This window comes from Malurus melanocephalus, unplaced genomic scaffold (assembly GCF_030028575.1).
Source record: "Malurus melanocephalus ecotype Western Australia unplaced genomic scaffold, MMel_1.1 scaffold_968, whole genome shotgun sequence".
NCBI lineage: Eukaryota > Metazoa > Chordata > Aves > Passeriformes > Maluridae > Malurus > Malurus melanocephalus.
In genome coordinates this window covers 84,180-101,922 of record NW_026624200.1, presented here as the reverse complement: position 1 = coordinate 101,922, position 17,743 = coordinate 84,180, and the positions used below count along the sequence as shown (strand labels likewise).

At 37.0% G+C, this 17,743-nt stretch overlaps 1 protein-coding gene across 4 annotated transcripts in view; it reads left to right on the top strand.

Moving 5' to 3' along the window:
• The window catches only part of RAB3GAP2 (RAB3 GTPase activating non-catalytic protein subunit 2), a 43,221-nt gene that overhangs the window by 13,309 nt on the left and 12,169 nt on the right, over positions 1-17,743 (top strand). For 2 of the 4 annotated variants that reach the window (XM_057386444.1, XM_057386443.1), the window contains exons 4-22: positions 198-279; positions 2,219-2,266; positions 2,362-2,437; positions 2,580-2,681; positions 3,757-3,856; positions 5,487-5,585; positions 6,403-6,551; positions 7,504-7,583; positions 7,683-7,772; positions 8,541-8,680; positions 9,326-9,542; positions 9,853-9,996; positions 10,258-10,340; positions 10,656-10,720; positions 11,101-11,191; positions 13,298-13,425; positions 14,071-14,284; positions 16,539-16,636; positions 17,201-17,306. In XM_057386444.1, the coding sequence (XP_057242427.1) occupies positions 198-279; positions 2,219-2,266; positions 2,362-2,437; positions 2,580-2,681; positions 3,757-3,856; positions 5,487-5,585; positions 6,403-6,551; positions 7,504-7,583; positions 7,683-7,772; positions 8,541-8,680; positions 9,326-9,542; positions 9,853-9,996; positions 10,258-10,340; positions 10,656-10,720; positions 11,101-11,191; positions 13,298-13,425; positions 14,071-14,284; positions 16,539-16,636; positions 17,201-17,306 (2,112 nt within the window). Of the gene's footprint in view, positions 1-197; positions 280-2,218; positions 2,267-2,361; positions 2,438-2,579; positions 2,725-3,756; positions 3,857-5,486; positions 5,586-6,402; positions 6,552-7,503; positions 7,584-7,682; positions 7,773-8,540; positions 8,681-9,325; positions 9,543-9,852; positions 9,997-10,257; positions 10,341-10,655; positions 10,721-11,100; positions 11,192-13,297; positions 13,426-14,070; positions 14,285-16,538; positions 16,637-17,200; positions 17,307-17,743 lie in introns of those variants that run through there. The other 2 variants (XM_057386445.1, XM_057386446.1) reach the window with 2 other exon arrangements.

Genomic DNA, 17,743 nt, shown 5'->3' with positions numbered 1-17,743 from the left:
TTTCTAAGAAAATATATTAGTTTTTTAGAAAAGTCACTAAAGTGTCTTTTCATTTTTATGGTCTTCARGGTTTGTAATTGGCACTTSATCTAAGTATGGCAGGATGTATTGYACCAAAGAGAAGAATTAGAAATAGAACTACATTTGTGAGATGCAATACGTTGCAGTTTTACAGATATCTTTATTCTTCATGGCAGCTAAATGGAAGCACAGTGACAAGGGAAAGGAGGAAATGCAATATGCTGTTGGCTGGAGTGGCTCTCTGAATGTTGAAGAAGGGTAGGTGTTGAAATGCAACTGTGATCAAAATGTTAATTTCATGTTTAGCAATTAGTAACATGCTTTTTACTTGCATTCTTTTTCATTTCTTCTAAGTGCATTCATGGTCTTGTGTGTATTAGTATTGGAAATAAAAAACAGAGTACCATGGGTGATGAGAAACAGACTGCAAAGCTCACTCCAATGCATTGTGTGGTATCACAGGACAAGTTCATACAAATTAAAAAAGTTCTCTGCAAATCAGTGTATTTTTGTGTAATTTAGACATTTTAAGAGGTCTGGGTCATCATGCTTACTCCTTTGAAGAGTAGCTCCCTTACTACTTTATAGTAGAGGTGAAATTTTCTTAGGGGATGTTGCAACTGGAAATGTATGACGTTGTTTTAGAAATACTTATTTTAATTTTCAAAATCACAAACAAGTATAAAGTCATCTCTCTGATCAAAATATGGTTTTGGGTTCTGAGTCACTTAGGGACTTGAAAAATTTGCTTTGGTCATACATTTGGTATTTATACAATATTTTTGCTCAATCTGTCTTCAAATAACCAGACAGATGCTTTTTTGAATCTTCCATATGGAATAAGATTTTTCACTTTGCTGTTACATTTGCAGCCTTGAATTGCTGTCTGCCTTTGAACAWGCTCCCTATTGCCTTCAACCTTCTGTTTGCTGCATGAGGTGTTGACTTCCTGAGCTTTTCTCCAATCTGTAAAAATTATAATCCTTTTATAAAACTGCTGTTGCCATGCACTTGAAAAATACCTTGACATCTTTTGTTTTTTTTTTTTTTAAAAAAAAAAGGAAAATCTGGTTTAGGGTTTGCTTCTTACTACTGTTACCACCCTGAAGGACACTATCCTATGGAACAAGTAGCTCTCTTTAGATAGGTGCATTTGTATTTAATACATTTTTATTTATTTTGACTTATTACTCTGTGGACGTGTAAATATGTTAGTTACTGTGAGATTGTCAAAACASTTTTTTTGGTTGGTTTTTGGTCTTTCTTTTCTTTCCCAAAGTTGCCTTCATCTGAGARTGTTCTTTGGTGGCTAAGCTTTACTATTGGAAAGTGAGACTTCCCTGAGATATTTAATGTTGCTTTGAGGWTGTAATAAAATTGCAACTCATGTCAACTTAGCATTTAAAAATTTTTCCTTCTCTAATTGTCTAGCCTGCTTATTTAGTCACTCTTGTGGAAATGAAGGTGACCTGAAATGTAAATATTAAACAGTACTGCAGGCATTTATGCTTTAAGTGCTCTTTGGGATATCATCTTAAATTTATATGCTGTCTAATAAAACCTTTKTACTGCTTCTGTTTCCCCAGACAGTGTAAAACTTTGTATCATGGTAACGGTTAAATAAGTTCTGATTTGAGATATTGAGGCCTGCTCATCTGCTTGCCCTCTGCATGCTTTGCTCGTCATTGAGCATGCCCAGTTATTGCATTAGCTGGAAAGACCATATTCAAATGCTCTCAAATTATAAGGCAGTGAAAGGCAGTGGATATAAAATCTACCTAATTGTATATTTCAAACATTTATTTTGGTAAGTATGGTTCAGTTGGCTCTTAAAAAAAGAAAAAGCGCTTGCTTGTGGTATATAGATCATAAAAAATAATTTACCTTTAGGTACGTGAAATTTAATTTGAATCTTCTGAACAGTACTGACAGAATAATCAGTCTGTGATTTATGAAAGATGGCATTKACCAGGTACAAAAAGTACTCATGCAGTCTATTTGGGCACTCTTGAACTTGTAATTGAAAATGTCTTTAAAATGAAGGGACTATTTTTGATTCTTACTGTGAATTTGATATATGGTGTGCTGCATTAATAAGTTACTAAAACTTTGAAAATGCTGACATGGCAAGATCTCTTGTGTAGAGTAAAATTTCGCAACTAGAGAAAACCACCTAATTTTGTGTTTCTATTTCTAGTGAATGCGTGAGTAGTGTGTTGTGTATTCCATTGGCAAGTCAGAAGAGGTAAGGATGTATTACTTGTCTCCTTACATGACACTTCTATGTCTCTAGCTTAGAGGAAGATTTGTTTTTAACTTCAGTCTATCTTTGTGAAACAGGAGCTCGACAGGCCGCCCTGATTGGACCTGCATTGTGGTTGGCTTCACTTCTGGCTATGTTCGGTTTTACACAGAGGTGAGTTTCTCATCAAAGCAGTACAAGGGAGCTCTTGTCATAAACATCTTGTGTTTTAAACTTTAGTCTCTGCAGATGGTGCTTTTTGCCTTCCCAAAGATAAGGGACAGAAATGTCATGCTTCTTGTCCTTTCTCTTCTAGAGTGGAGTACTGCTTCTTGCACAGCTTTTGAATGAAGATCCTGTCCTACAGTTAAAGTGCAGAACCTATGAAATTCCCCGGCATCCTGGTGTCACAGAACAGGTTTTGTCARATTATTTCAAAAGCGAAGTGGCAGTGTTATGGGGTATGGAAGGGAGTCTCCTCTGTGAATCCTCTGCATCCTTTACCAGTTTTTGATGGGATGGACAATTCCTTAGAATGAGAAACTTGATTTCTTGTTCTAGATGTATTCATGCCTGTACAGTTTGAGGATTCAGAATCTATTTTTATTTTTTTGAGTATTAGTTCTATAGATTTGTCTGTTTTTCTCTGTGATAACCTTGCAAAGGAATACTTCATTCATTTTCTGTTTATTTATTTATGTGCAAAAAATATAATGCATTGATGAAAGGAATAAATGTAACGGGTGCCAAGAGCTATTTGTACTCATTTATAAGAACTTACCTTAATTATTTCACAGAGAAGATAGCTGGAAATTAAAAGAATATTTATAGGGCTAGGAACCTGCATGTCATTATGTGTATTTCCTGCAGAGAAGGCTCTGCAGAGCTCGGGCTGTTGAGTAAAGAAGGCAGTTTTCCTTGCTCTTGGCTGAGTTTGTGAGCTTTGTGTGGAAAACTAATGAAGTTACAGAAATTGCCAAGTTTGCTGTGTACAAATACTCATGTGGTTTAGCACTACATTTTTGGGATGAGTTTTGAAATATAGAAGCATTAAGGAATTTGAGTCCTGAATTTGTATCACCAGCTTAGCATTTATATGCTCAAGTGCTAATTCAGGCAGGCACTAATCCAGCTTCAGAATTTGTCTTCCTAAAACCGTGATGTTTGCATTCTAGATGAACTTGATTTTCTGTGGCCTTCACAAGCTGCTGTAGCTTACATATTTTCTTCCTAAGCCATAAAATATATTAAGCAAAGATGTTATTAGAAGAAGATAAAAATATAAAATTAGTTGCCTAAAATAATTTTTGGGACACTTTAATATTRAATTTCTGTAGTCTTGCCTTAGTCTGTTGCATGTGGCTTTTTAGATATTAACTCTCTGGATGTAATCCTCATCTTTGTGTAGTTAATAGTATAAAAAGCCAGAAGAGAAGAGCTATGGCAGTAGCAGTGATCTATTTTTTGTCTCCCTCTTCTCATTTTTTTCTTAGAATGAAGAACTGAGTATCTTGTACCCAGCAGCAATTGTGACAATTGATGGCTTCAGCCTCTTTCAGTCCCTTCGTGCATGTCGCAATCAGGTAGCAAGAGGTACGTGTAAGARGAAATGTTTGTTTTTCAATCTGTTAATAGTTTTCTATGTTTTTATGCAATTTACTTAGGTTAAATATCAATGAAGGTGGAATTTAGATCTTCCTTGCTTGTTCATTAATATATTGACACCTACTGCATTCGGGGCTGTTTCTGCCTTTACAGAAAATGTCCTCAAAATCCAAGTTGTCCAAGTAGTATTGACTGTCTTCTGCATGCTCGCCATAATACTGTACACTGCTTTTGGCTGGGATAGAGTTAGGTTTTTTCATAGTAGCTGTGTTTTGGATTTGTGATGAGTACAGCACTGATAGCATGCTGATGTTTTAGCTGCTGTGGAGCTGTGCTTACACAGTGTCTTTTTTTGTTTCTCACACTGCCCTGATGGTGAGCAGGCTGGGGGTTCACCAGCAATAGGGAAGGATACCGTTGGGACAGCTGTCTCCAACTGACCAAAGAGAGATCTTATGCCATATGATTATATTCCTGGAAATAAAAGCTGTGGGGAAAAAAGGAGGAAGGGGGAAACTTCAGAGTCAAGGCATTTGACTTCCCAAGTAGCTGTTACATGTGATGAAGCCCTGCATTCCTAGAGGTAGCTAAATACCTGCCTGCTGATGTGAAGAATTGAAGAAAATTAATTATTTTGCTTTGTTTGCATGCTGTCTTTACCTCAGCCCTCAAGTGTTCTCCCTTTCACTCTTGTGACTCTCTTCCCCATCCCACTAGGAGTAAGCAAATGAGCTGTGATGTGGTGCTCAGCTGTCCACTGGCTTTAAGCCACAGCAGACTGCTAAAGTGCTTCGTAGCATGTCACTGTCAGTGGAATTCTCTTCTTCCTAATAAAGACCTCAGGGCTGTGATTATCRCAGTGGTGGTCGCTGCCCTTTGTGTTAATGTCTAAGGCTTTTGATGCCTGGYTTGATTGTGCAGACTTTGATCCTGATACTTTAGTACAGTGTCTGTTCTGTAATTTGGAAATAAGATCAGTTTCCAGGGGGGAAAGAAGAATTATGTGACACTACTGTGTAATAGATAGCACAAGTAAGGTGTTGAAAAGGACTTAGAGCTTGTTGCAGTATCTACAGCTGGAGTGCTTTATCTTTATTCTCCATCATCTATGTTGGGGATAATAGATACTTTGAAAGTTTCACTGGTTTAGTTTTTACTCTTCTTACYTCCTGCTCTTACATATCTAGTGAGTGTACTGATTTTGCAAGTTCWTGGGTGGAGAAGTTTCCACCTAAACATGCCCAAACCAGAGAACTGGTAGAATTGTAAACTACAGTTACTGTAGTACAGTAACTGTAAACTACAGTAAACTTTAACTTTTTAAATCATACAGAAGATTATGCCATAAATAGCTAGTGAATAAACTCTCTGCAATTACAAAAGACAGCTGTGATGGAATATTATGTGCATTTCTACTCAGTTAATTTTTTTAAATGTTTTAATCTTCTTAAGGTAAATATTTTAAAAGGCCGTTTTAACAGATGTTTAAATGCATGTCAGCTTAAAACGGGTTTATTTTGTGGTTCATATTGCATCAGGRTGTCCCCCTCTCTGTTACTCTATTCCTTTGTCTTTTGACTCAGTARAAATTTTTTTATTCTTTACCAACTTTTGTCAGCTGCAGCATCTGGCAATGAGAATGTTCAGCCTCCACCACTGGCATATAAGAAATGGGGTTTGCAAGATGTGGATACGATTGTTGACCATGCTAGCATTGGTAAGCATTTCTGTTTCGTTTCAATAATATAAATAAATTATATTAATATTTTTGTGCTGTTAAAGTCGGGTTGAGAGCACTTAGTGATACTGGTTGGATAGAAGTAAATAATGGAAGAAGGCTGTCATAGTGAATGATCTCCTGAATCAGTATCAAAAATATATTTTACTCTCTTTTCTAGTATGATTTAGTCTTCCCTCTTACAGCTGTAGCTGTCTTGTCCTTTGTTGTTTGGAAAAAAACAGCTGAGAGAGACCAGATCAGATGCAGTTATTCCCATTTCTGTCAGGTGAAAGAACTGTCTGGCAGGCAGGTTGAAACTGGTGTGGGTCTTTCTTGAGTCTAGCATGTAAGGAAAATTAAATTTGAGATTGCTCCTTTCCAAAAAAGGACAAATTGAACTTTAGGCTCTCAAAGACTTTTACCCTTCAGGAATTTGCAGAAGCCTCAGTTCTTGTCAGAGAGGCATATCTGAGGGATAGTAAGCTTAGTTTCTCTTCYACCCATTCTACAAAAGCAGATAAGAGGTCACAAGGCTGCTATCAAGGTAGGTAAAGTGAATTTGGTACATGTATTTTTGCTGCTGAACTCCATTGTTTTTTTTTTCTTCTGAACAAACCAGATGCGCTTTATAATTAACCCAAGTCCATTAGGTTAATTTTGCCATGTTGTTTGGAATTTCTGTGGTTAAAGCTGTTCCCTTCCCCCTGAATGTTGTCTGGTGGGTCAAGGAGGCAGGAATATATTTATGCTTTTAGAGCAATTGCATGCCTTTGTTTTGAATGTATAAGACATTCAYTTTAATGTTTTTTGTTAGGCATCATGACACTGTGTCCTTTTGATCAAATGAAGACTGCCTCCAATATAGGAGGATATAATGCAGCTATAAAAAACAGTCCACCTGCTATGTCCCAGTATGTTACTGTTGGAGCCAATCCTTTCGCTGGGTTCTTTTTTGCCCTGGAGGTATGTACTACAAAGCTGACCTGCTGAAACTTTGAATAATTAATCCTTTTTTCCTGCATGAGTATTGCTGAARTATTCTTACATTCATTTTATGCTGACATTTCCCCTTCTTGATCTTTTGAAATTGGAATGATTTGGAGTGGATGTGATAGTAATGTTAGCCTGGGTTACTGCTAATGAGAAATTTTATTTTCTATCTTAAATTGAATGTGATAGTCAAGTAATTTTTAAAAAAATTCCTTAATTTATTGCCGACTAAGTAACTGAAGTATTTTTGAAAAATTAAGTTGGTGTGTAAACATGCATCRTACAGATTTTTGGAGGTCTTTGGCCTTTGATTATGTACACACATAACCTGAGTACATTGTAGTGATGTAGGATAAAACTACWATTTATGCTTAACCTGTAGCTTATTTACATCATCTTCTGTTGTTTTGGAGAAAAAGGATGTCAGTGTAGCTGTGTGTCTTGTACATTCAGACCCTACATGTATGCTGTCCTTAATGGGCTCAAAAGTTAATTGAAAATGCTAGAATTGGAATTTTGAGGTTTTGTAGTTAATTTTCCAATATGTTTATGAAAAAACTGCTCATACTGATATTTTCAAGGATGCCAAAGCCATAAACCAGCTCTCTGTGATAGATCATACACAGGGTTTTTTTAACTTCTGTTGCAGACAAACATACTGAGCTACCACTGACTTGCAGGAGGATTTTGAAATGGTAAAGAGATGTCCAAATGACTTTTCTGGGGGCAATGAATTAAAATTTTGCAGTTCTTAAAGCTATGATTTCTGAGCTGAAAGTCCATAGGATGCCTGAAAAACTATTCTGCAGTTGAGTTCAGTGTAAGAACTATTTCTTGGATTTCTAAAGGCTTTGTTCCTTCATTTCAGTGTGGTTCACAGCTGACTGTTTCCTAACTTTCTAAACACTTTATTCCTTTCTTTCAGGGTAGCTCACAGCCACTGTTGTCTCATGTTGCCTTAGCAGTTGCAAGTAAACTGACTTCAGCATTATTTAATGCTGCCAGGTAATAAAATYTWWAAAAAAAAAAGTAGTAGTAGCTACATATTTTGAGGATTTTTAGGACCATTAGTGTAATTCTTCTTACATATTTTTCTGTTGCAAGTGGCTGGCTTGGTTGGAAGAGTAAACATGAAGAAGAACCTGTCCAAAAACAGAAACCAAAAGTGGAACCTGCAACCCCATTGGCAGTGAGGTAAGATGGTTTTTTTTTTTTTTTTTTTGGTAGTTGTTGTAGATCTCTTGTGGTTTTAAGTGTTTGAATTATTTTGAAAGGTGCATAATTGAACATGGTAATTTTTCTTGACCTGAAGTAGTGATGATAGTTTGTTTCATTTGACTTTATCATTCTGGACAAGTGTATATTTGAATCTTTCCATTCCAGTGTGTGAGTTCATTGTTACTGTTCAAGAGCAGTGTGCATACTTTAAACACAGTATGGGTACACATATACACTCCTGCATCACCAAAATGCTTCACAGAAACCACATGAGATGCTTGCTACTTGTGGCAGTTTAAATCTCTTGAAAACTGCTCTGTTTCACTGTTGATTGTGGAGAAATGAGAATGAGAACAACAGCTTTAAGCCCAATGTTGTCAAGAAAGCAGATAAGACAGATTTCCTCACTGGTTTTCCTTATTTTGAAGTATCYTCAAGACTCTTCAGCAATAAGAAAGGGCATATAAAGTCATCCAGAACCCTGAGATCATTACCTGACAGTGCATGACAAGGCAATCACTTACCCTACTTTCTGAACTTGGATTTTTTCAGTAGGACTTAGGCAGAGCTGTGACACATCTTTGCAGACAGCACAAGAACCTTCTTAATAATTTGCTCGTAGTTTTACCCATACCTTATGTTACCCTAAAAAAAAGATATCTTAATCCTTACAGGAAAATCTTAACTATTTCTGAAGAAAAGCATGTATGTAGTGGTTTTGCTTGATTCTCATTATTTTTGTAGGTTTGGACTTCCYGACTCCCGTCGCCATGGTGAGAGGATATGTCTTTCTCCATGTAACACTTTAGCAGCAGTAACAGATGAATTTGGAAGGGTTATTTTGCTGGATGTTACAAGAGGACTTGCAGTTCGCATGTGGAAAGGTATGGTAATGGTATTAGTGTAGCAAATTATTATGTTCAGACTTAGAATTTCAAGAATTTTAGTATATTGCTTCATTACAAACAAAAATCAGATGTAATATAAAGTCCATGATGGTATTATTGTAAATCCCTTCAATACTTATGTGGCACGCAGTTAAAATTTGGTTTCTTTGGTTTGTATTTTTTTCTGGTAGAGCTTTAGCTCTATTCTCCAAGGTTCTTTCTCTTGATAAGTTCTAGTACTCTCTAATTCCTCTGAGAAAATAAACACTTTGAAAAATCAGAAGATATACAGCTTGTTAGATTCTCATTTCATCATGGTGACTTCACAGCAAGGGACTCCTCAGTCTCTTGAATTGGTGTAATGTCCAGAGTACTGACCTGATGGGTTTGGGGTTTTTTTGTGTCTTCAGAAGAATTTGTTCCTCCCCAAAGCTTTGCCAAAGGCTGCATTTGGCCTCTCTCTGGAGGGCCCTATTCCAAGTCAATGGACCAGTGTTCTTCAGWGGAGTCAGGAGTAGCATGGTTGAAAACAAAGCTCAAGATAACAGCTTGATGCAGAAATAGCACTTATGTAGCTGGTGTTGTGTACTAATCCTTTATTAATTACTGCACGCTAATGAACTTGTGTCTTCTCTTACAAAGGATACCGTGATGCTGAAGTTGGTTGGATACAGACTGTAGAGGACCTTCAGGAGAGGGAAACTGAGAAGATGGATTCTTCTCCTTTTGGAAATGCACAGGGTCCAAGCAGGGTAGCTCAGTTCCTTGTGATATATGCTCCAAGGAGAGGCATTCTGGAAGTGTGGAGCACACAGCAAGGGCCTCGGGTTGGAGCCTTCAATGTGGGAAAATATTGCAGGTAAGAAACAAGTAGCAGGTAGGCATGGTGGCTATGCTGCTGCAATAAATTGATACGTGGATATGCCAGTGAATTGCTAGTGGTGCTGGCAGCCCTTCTTGTGCTGCCTGGGGTTTGTACTGAATGCAGCTTGTCATTCTGGAGATGGGGATTTTGTCATATTTCATCACTCTACTGTCTTTTCTGATAAAGATGCTTAGCAATTGTTAAACCTTAGCTTTGTAAAACTTCTTGTCCTTTTATTTAGTGTGTGGAAAGGGGAGATTGCTAATTTTTTTCTTCTCTGTAAACGTGTTTTTATTGGTTTCAGGTTGTTGTATCCTGGTTATAAAATAATGGGTCTGAACAATGTGACCAGTCAGGGGTGGCAGCCCCAGACTTACCAGATATGCCTTGTTGAYCCAGTCTCTGGAAGTGTAAAAACTGTCCATGTACCTTTCCATTTAGCACTGAGGTAAGGACTTTCTATGCTCTGTATAAGAAAATCAATTTCATTATTGTTTTTGGAAACYGTTGGAGACAGCAATTCTGGTGTTCCTTTTCAAGCTGAATAGTATTCTATAATAGTCTCATTGGTTTGTRTGGATTAACTTGATTTTCATTATTGTGATGTTACCTTAAAGTAGCATAAATAATTTWAAAAATGCAGTGTTTTTGAATAATTGCTTCTAGTTTTCTTCACTCATTAAAAGAATTAAAAATTCTTTTCCTTCAGTGATAAAAAGAGTGAACGAGCGAAGGATATGCATCTGGTGAAGAAGTTAAATGCTTTACTCAAAGCTAAAACCTCAGATCCAGGTAGGTTCTCTTGTATAATTTCTTAAGATTGTGTGTTATCAAAGGGTTCTTGGATTATCTGACCTCTAAGTGTACAATCACAAGTATGGTGTGGTGCATTCTGACAGCTATATGTGCTGAGTTATGATCTTTAAGTAGGTTGAAGTTTCGGTTATTTATTTTCATTTTCCCCAAATTTACTTTGGTAGCTGCTCTGACAGCATCTTTATCTCCATGTTATGAACCCATATACACCCTAACTGTGGTGCAGGTTGACCTGCTCCTTAGAAGGATTTGAGAAATATGGATTGAAGTTGTGGTTGTCTTTCTTTGCAGATTTAATTGAAGCTGAAGCAAAGGAATTAATACTTGACATCAAATATCCTGCTACAAAAAAACAGGTGAACATTTAGAGTATACTTGAATAGTAGAAAAAAGTACTGCATTATCAGTGTGCTGAATCTTTCAAAATAATTTGAGTTTTTTCCTATAATTACTTGAAGCAAGTAATGGAGCTGTTTAGGGTTTCTGTGTGTTTTTTCTGGGTTGTTTTTTTTTTTTTTTGCAACATATTGACTAGAATTAACTTGGACATATGACTTCCCCAAGGCATTGTCCATGAATAATAAAAAGAGAGAAAACCTTTCTGTAGGAACAAGTGTATGTGAAAATGAAATACAATGAAAAATCGTGGTCAAAGTTGTGCTGTTGTTGGCTTAACTTGCATGTTTTTGCAATAAATTAAGTGAATGTTTAATTCTCTTGAATATCTGCTTAACAGGCTTTGGAAAGTATACTGACAAGTGAACATGTGCCACTTTCTTCTCTCACAAACATCACTCAGACATTAATGGATAATTTAAAAAAACAGGGTAGGTGGATTTTTTTTTTTGCAAATATGGAAAGGCATTTGCACTTCATCTGCAGTGCTATGAGACTACTGTAGAAATGTTCTGCTCCATAGGGAGGTCACACTTGGTCTGCTTAGTTTTGGTGCCAGATATCACAGGGTGTTGCTTTTCTGTGTTATTTTTTTAATGCAGACTGCAAATAGCTTGCTAGCAAGTATGCTTTGCTATGCTTGTTGGGTGCCTAGTAACTTGTGATTATATTAAAAAAACAAAAAACAGCCCAAACCCAACAACAGCTGGTCTGGGTACTTGTGTGCTGTAAAAGTTTTTTTTAGAAGAAGGTTCATAGGGTTTTGTCTGTAGATATTTTAATCTGTTCTCTCTCCAAAGAAGGAAATAAGGATGTGGTATGATCTGTGAATTTTAATTTTGAAGCACAAAATCCTTATCAATGACGATCTGAGCTCTGACCTCATGCCTAGTATCTTTTTTTGGTAAACTAGCTGAAGTTTACCAAATACCTCATGTTTTAGCAGAGATTTCTGAGCCTTTATTTGGAAATGTCATTGCCAGTTCAAAATTTTGTTGCTGAGCATCTGCAAGACTGTTTCTTTGAAATTATACATTCTTCTTTCTAAATTGGGCAAACTTTGTGCTTGACCCATTTTAGAGACTCCAACTGGGTATTGAGAATTGAAGTGGAGAAATATGTGCTTTGCCACTTCCTTTGCAATTCTATTTCTCAGCAACAGAATTCTGCTGCTTTTTTTGTTGTTGTTACCACTGGATTCATWTTGCTTTGTTAGAAGATGAGGCATCAGCAGTAGCAGTCAAGGAATCTCTACCACTGTTGTTTGCAAGTGTTGCAAATGGTTGAATAAACCATTTGTCTGTCAGAAAGGCTGTGTCCCTTCTACTGCTTCAGTGAGAACGTGACAGCACATTTTTGTAGTTTGAAATGTTTGAGAAGAAATCTCTCCTCAATTTCTATGTGATAGGTTTCTTTGCAGTGATAGGTTTCTTTGCAGTTTTCTTGAAGTAGATAGAGGAGATTGAGGCCTTCACACATACAGTTCTCTACCTAAATTTGGTTTGGCATTCTAAATCAGTAGTATTATCAGTTTCCATTAGAACTCCTAAAAATTCCAAAGAAAAACAGAAATATGCCCTTTAATACTATTTTTCACCATCAAGCTCTTGTTGTCAAGCAAGACATTTTTTCCCCACAGTCACAATATGCCACAAACTTGACTAATGTTCTAGCCTTCCAGTTTCAGAAGAGTAGTGTTACATACTTTTCCACTTCTGTCTAATAGATAAAAGATAATATGAAGCAGGTCCTGGGCTCTGTGAGTGCTGTGGTTGTGAATTCAAGCTGTGTTTTTCTCTTTTTTGGTAGGGTTTTAATCACAATGTATCAAAAGTGTTTAAGGGTTTGTAGGTGGAAACCTTGTTTAGAAGCAGTTTCAGGTGAAATTTATGTATTCAGAGGAATCATGTATGGAAAGGTTCTTTCAAGATCTCCAAAAAAAGCTTTCTTTAAAGACTAGTAAGTTGGAATAGAAGGTGTTTTTTGACATTGTGTTGGTGTTAGTTTCCTATATTCTGTTTTAATTGTTACTGGAATTTGAATGTCAATAGAGACATTCAATTGAATGTCAATAGAGAAATTTCTGAGATGAGGATTGCAAAAATACAGAAGTCATTGGCTTGCTGAGATGAAGTTTGCTTCATATCAATAAATATCAAGCCTTCCTCTAATGCAATGAATATGCTTAAAATCTTGTCAGAATGAATATAGTAGTTTGTTATTCCTGATGAAAGGAAATAGGAACTGTATTTTAATTTTTGACAGTGTCTAGTTAGGTCTTAAACCAGGAAAAGACAATCGGTTTGTCTATGTTCAGTTCCACATTGTCAACTCCAGTTAAAAAACAAGCATGATAACTTTCTCTAATAACTCTTCTAAAAATAATTATTTTATGCTGCTCTGAATTGAATGTAGTCATTGCAAGGAGCAGTGCCTCAAAAATTACAGTGAGTTTCAGAAATCCTCCTATTCTCTGTGTGTGTTTCACTATTCCAGGCTACATGTTCAAGTTCAAATGCAGTTTTATTTCTCCTCAGAGCTGGAGTGTGTGGATGAAGGACTGATGCAGTTCTGTGCAAACAAGTTAAAGCTGTTACATCTTTATGAACTGGTTAGCAAACTAAATTCCCAAAGCATACAGAAAGAGACTTCTCCTTCAGATAATGTGAGTAAATTCAAAATTCCATTGTCTTTTAAAATCAGGCGATGACTTAGAAAAACACGTTTTCAGAGACTCATATTGAGTAAGGAGGTAAGCAAGTTACCCATTTTTGTGGCCTGGAACTTGTAATGAAGTAATTGTTTACAATACCTTTCTTTCAGCCTCATAAATRTCTAGTAATTAATCACCTAATTTTCTTTCGGAGTCACATCAAGTTGAGATAGCAATGAAAATAAAATCCCAGTCTCCKGTTACCCATCCTTTATCCAAAGTACATAGCATATTCTTAACTTTAATTTTGAAGGGACATTTTGGGACCTGTATAAGTTACAAATTTTGATGCTTGCACAGCTGCATAATTATTTACTTGAGGGATGATCATAACATATACCATGAGCAGGATCTAAAAATGYGGGGAATGTATCTATTCTGGTCCTTAAAAAGGAAGCTAGACAAACTCTTCATTTGAGCTATGTGAATAACTGATTAGGAGATTATTCAATTATTTTGGCCTTTCTTAAAGACATTTTTAGTGTTCAAAATGAAATATTTTGACTGTTTTGTCTTTTTTTAGTGTTTACTCTGTTTTGGAAACCATTTACTTGTGTAAGTCTTGAGATAGGAGATTTTTTTGCTTTTGCTTCTAAGGACTTGGCTAAACTGCTTCGTCTTGAAGAAAGAGATTTCCACAGGCTTGAAACTTTACTGGAGAACTACAAGAAAGAAAATACTAAAACTACCACTCAGTTGACTGATGAGAAGGATGATACGTTGTCTGTGAAAATGTTCTTAGAGTATCTAGAATATGAAAAGGATGTAATTACTGTGAAAAATATGGAAGATGGAGAATATGTGGCTTTAGGTAAGACCTGTTGAACTCTTTGTCACTTTACTTGGACTGATTGATTTTAATCATCTAAGATGCTATAAATGTTTTAGCCTCAATTTGAGAGCCATAGCAACCTGTCTTGGCCTTGACCTGGTATGTAACTGCTACTTCTAGACTTTCCCCTTCAGCTGTCGGACAAGTCTTTCTATCTAGATGGGTATTGATACAAGTTAACTACAACTGTGGCTACAATTACCCTGAAGCCTTGTACCCACTGCTCATTCATTATTAACACCACTAAATTAGTTTGCTGGATACTTCACAGAGTAGCTGTACCCTGCTGTTCCTATCAAGGTCGCAACATCGTAAGAGTTCAGTTAATGACAGGACTGACTTTAGCTTCAGAGATGGGGTAGCTGACCAGAGTATAAGGCCAGCATAAGGCCATTAGCTGAGGAAACAAGGACCCCTAATTTGTGGAGTGGAGATTTTCAACAAGGTCCCTCTAAAATGCCCGTTGAGTTCATTTAGTTCATGACTATGGGCTCCCTCTTGTCTAGGACAGGAGAGATGGTGTRTGGTGTTGGATTGCTGCATGCTGAAAGTCATTCTGGTTCCATCACTGATGTGCTTGTGGAGTTGTATCATCACTGCACTTTGCCAGATTCATCAAAATCAAATTGTCATTAATCTGTGTCATGTTTATTGTAATACCATTGATATGGCATATAGCATCCATAGTAGTGATGCTATATAATGTTACATAGAAATTAACATCATACAGTTCAAATCCTTGACTGTTCTCACCCAGAGATGTGTGCTCTTGAGGTACACATCAGACTTACCCAAGTGCATCCAGGTTCTTCAGCAAAAGCAGTTCCACAAATGGGTTTGCTTTTGCCTGAGGCAGCAGTAACATAGATTATGTTCCCCAGCATATTTTTATCCCTTTCTATGGTACATAAGAGTTTTGATTGGGCAAGTTTAGTYTGAATGGCAGATCCCATAGTGCTGACTAACCAAGTGACCTTAGCTATGTGTGTATCCCAATGTCTGAATGTCCCAGCACCCACTGTATTCCATATAGGCTTTAATAGCCCATTGCATCTTCTGTTCTTTCCAAAGGCTGCCTTCACCCTGTTCTGTGCAGTCTGGATCACTCCACTTGCCTGAGTGATGTATAACCTATTCCTTAAAGGAATTCCTTCCCTTCACTCCCGGTGGGAGTTGACTCTAGAGGCTGAGGACTTAGCTCCTTTTCCAATTCTGTTGTCAATGCCTCCTTCCTTAGAAAGGAATCTCAGCTCTTTGGCTTCCTTACCCGTTCATTTCAGGCTACTGGTCCTGTTACCTCAACATAGGAACAGCTGAATTACAAAGTACTCACCTGGATTATGACTGCAATCTTCACAGATATCTCGCATCTCACTCAGGGATAGGGATTTTGTGGTTACTGCCTTGTTTACAAATTCTTCCTCTTCTTCCTACCTGAGTAGTGACCACCTCATTCTACTGCTCTCATGCTGGCTCTGTTTTGGAGTACCTACCTCATCCACTTCTTTCTCCTGTTCCTCTTACTGAGCGAGCTGAATTCTTCTTGTGCAGAGTTGTCACTAATTCAGTGTCAAGTTGATTGTTTAGTTCAGCTGCAATGCCTGTCACTTTTGCCATCAGATCCAATGGCCTTCTCTTCCCTTTGAGTATAGTGGGTRGTGTTGAGCAGAGTGATTGTGGCTGGAGAAGGAGAAGGGGGAGGAAGGTATTTCCCCCCGATGGGCTCTTGGAGGAGCAAAGGTGTAATTGCGAATCGTTCCCGCTAGACGGCGCCCGAAGGCCGGACAAATGGCCGATATTACAGCAGAGATCTTAACCGTGGTAAAAAGTACATGATAACCTGAACCAAACCCGCAGGGGTAATAGAGCACAGCAGAGAACATGTACAGCAATTTACACGTTACCTAACACATCTCTGAGAGCAAATCCATCAGCATTGTGGCCACCAATTATTATATAAAATAATATAAGGAATGATAATAACCAATTTGTTTTAACATGCTCTGGTCAGATCTGTCATTATCTCAACCCTCTCTGCCCCATGTTGGGCATCAGAAAAGRCTGTTGTGGTTTAACCTGGCAGGCAGGTGAACATCAGGTGATCCTGAATGTAGCTTACTCTTTTGTATTGCACTCAGTGGGACCTGATCAATGGACTGCCTTTTGTATAAGTGTAAGGAGAGGGATTGTGGTTTTAGATACCATTCATAATGTCARCTAATTCTTCCTTCAGGCAGCTTTTTCTTCTGGAAGTGTTTGTGTGGGGAGAGTTCCACAGAGGAAATGTGTCATGCRCTGGAATCAGCAGGTTTTAGCCCACAAACCTTGTTGGTAAGATGTTTATTATCTACTTCAAAACTTTGATTTAGTGTTTTGAAAATAAAACATTGAAAGGAAAATTTCTKCATGTTGACCCTTGTATTACTGCTGTATTCAGGCTGTGTTCAAATACCCCCATAATCAGTGCTTTAGTTGCTCATATTTGCATCTCCCAGTTAAGAGATATCAAAGGAAAAAAATAAAAAAATATATTCTAGTAGAAAATGTGGATATTCTAGTGGGAGTGTCTAGAATATGAATTTAGGACTACAAGTATTATAAAATTTTCAACTGTAATATTAATAACTACTAATGTCTGCCAAATTGAGTCTTCTAAAGGAAGTGATTTCTAAAATATTTTTCTAATTAAATGTACTGATTGTATTATTTAATTTCAAAATCTGTCATAGGTGCAATGTGCTGCATATTTTTAACTTGCTTTGTTAATATAATGATTCATGGATATAACACTTTTACTCTGTGACACAAAATTTGTTTAAGAAAGTGTTTGCACTAAGTGTGTTGCAATATTAGACTTTCATTTTACTGCTTTATTGCATTTATTTTTTTTTACAGTCACTCCTCCTCAATTTATGGCTTTCCAAGGAAAAAGATATTCTAGACAAACCRGATTCTGTCAGTTGCCTTCACACTATGCTGTCACTTCTGAGCAAAATGAAAGGTGAGATGTGCATCTGGARTACTTAAAGGCAACTGTTATTATTATTGGAAATTTCTTGCTCTGACTAGCCTGTATTATCACTTTGTGTTTTGCCCTCTCACAAATAGCAAAACTAAATTCTGCGTGTTCGTGGACTAACTAATCATGCCACGTTTTCACCCTCACTCTATATTACATTGACACAACTCCTATTTGAGAGAACACGCCTGTCCAGCTCACTTTCCTCACATTGTTTTAAAGTATAGTCGCATGTCTTTAACTGTGCTGAGTGGCTCTCAGACATCCTTGAAACACTGTTACTTTAGCAGCATGTGTTTATTAAACACCTCTGTAACTTGAGTATTCTGTAAATTCAGTTTGCCATGATTTGGGGTAGGTTGTACATATGTTGTACATATGAATAAATACTGATTCTCGTACCTCATGTGCAGCTGCTA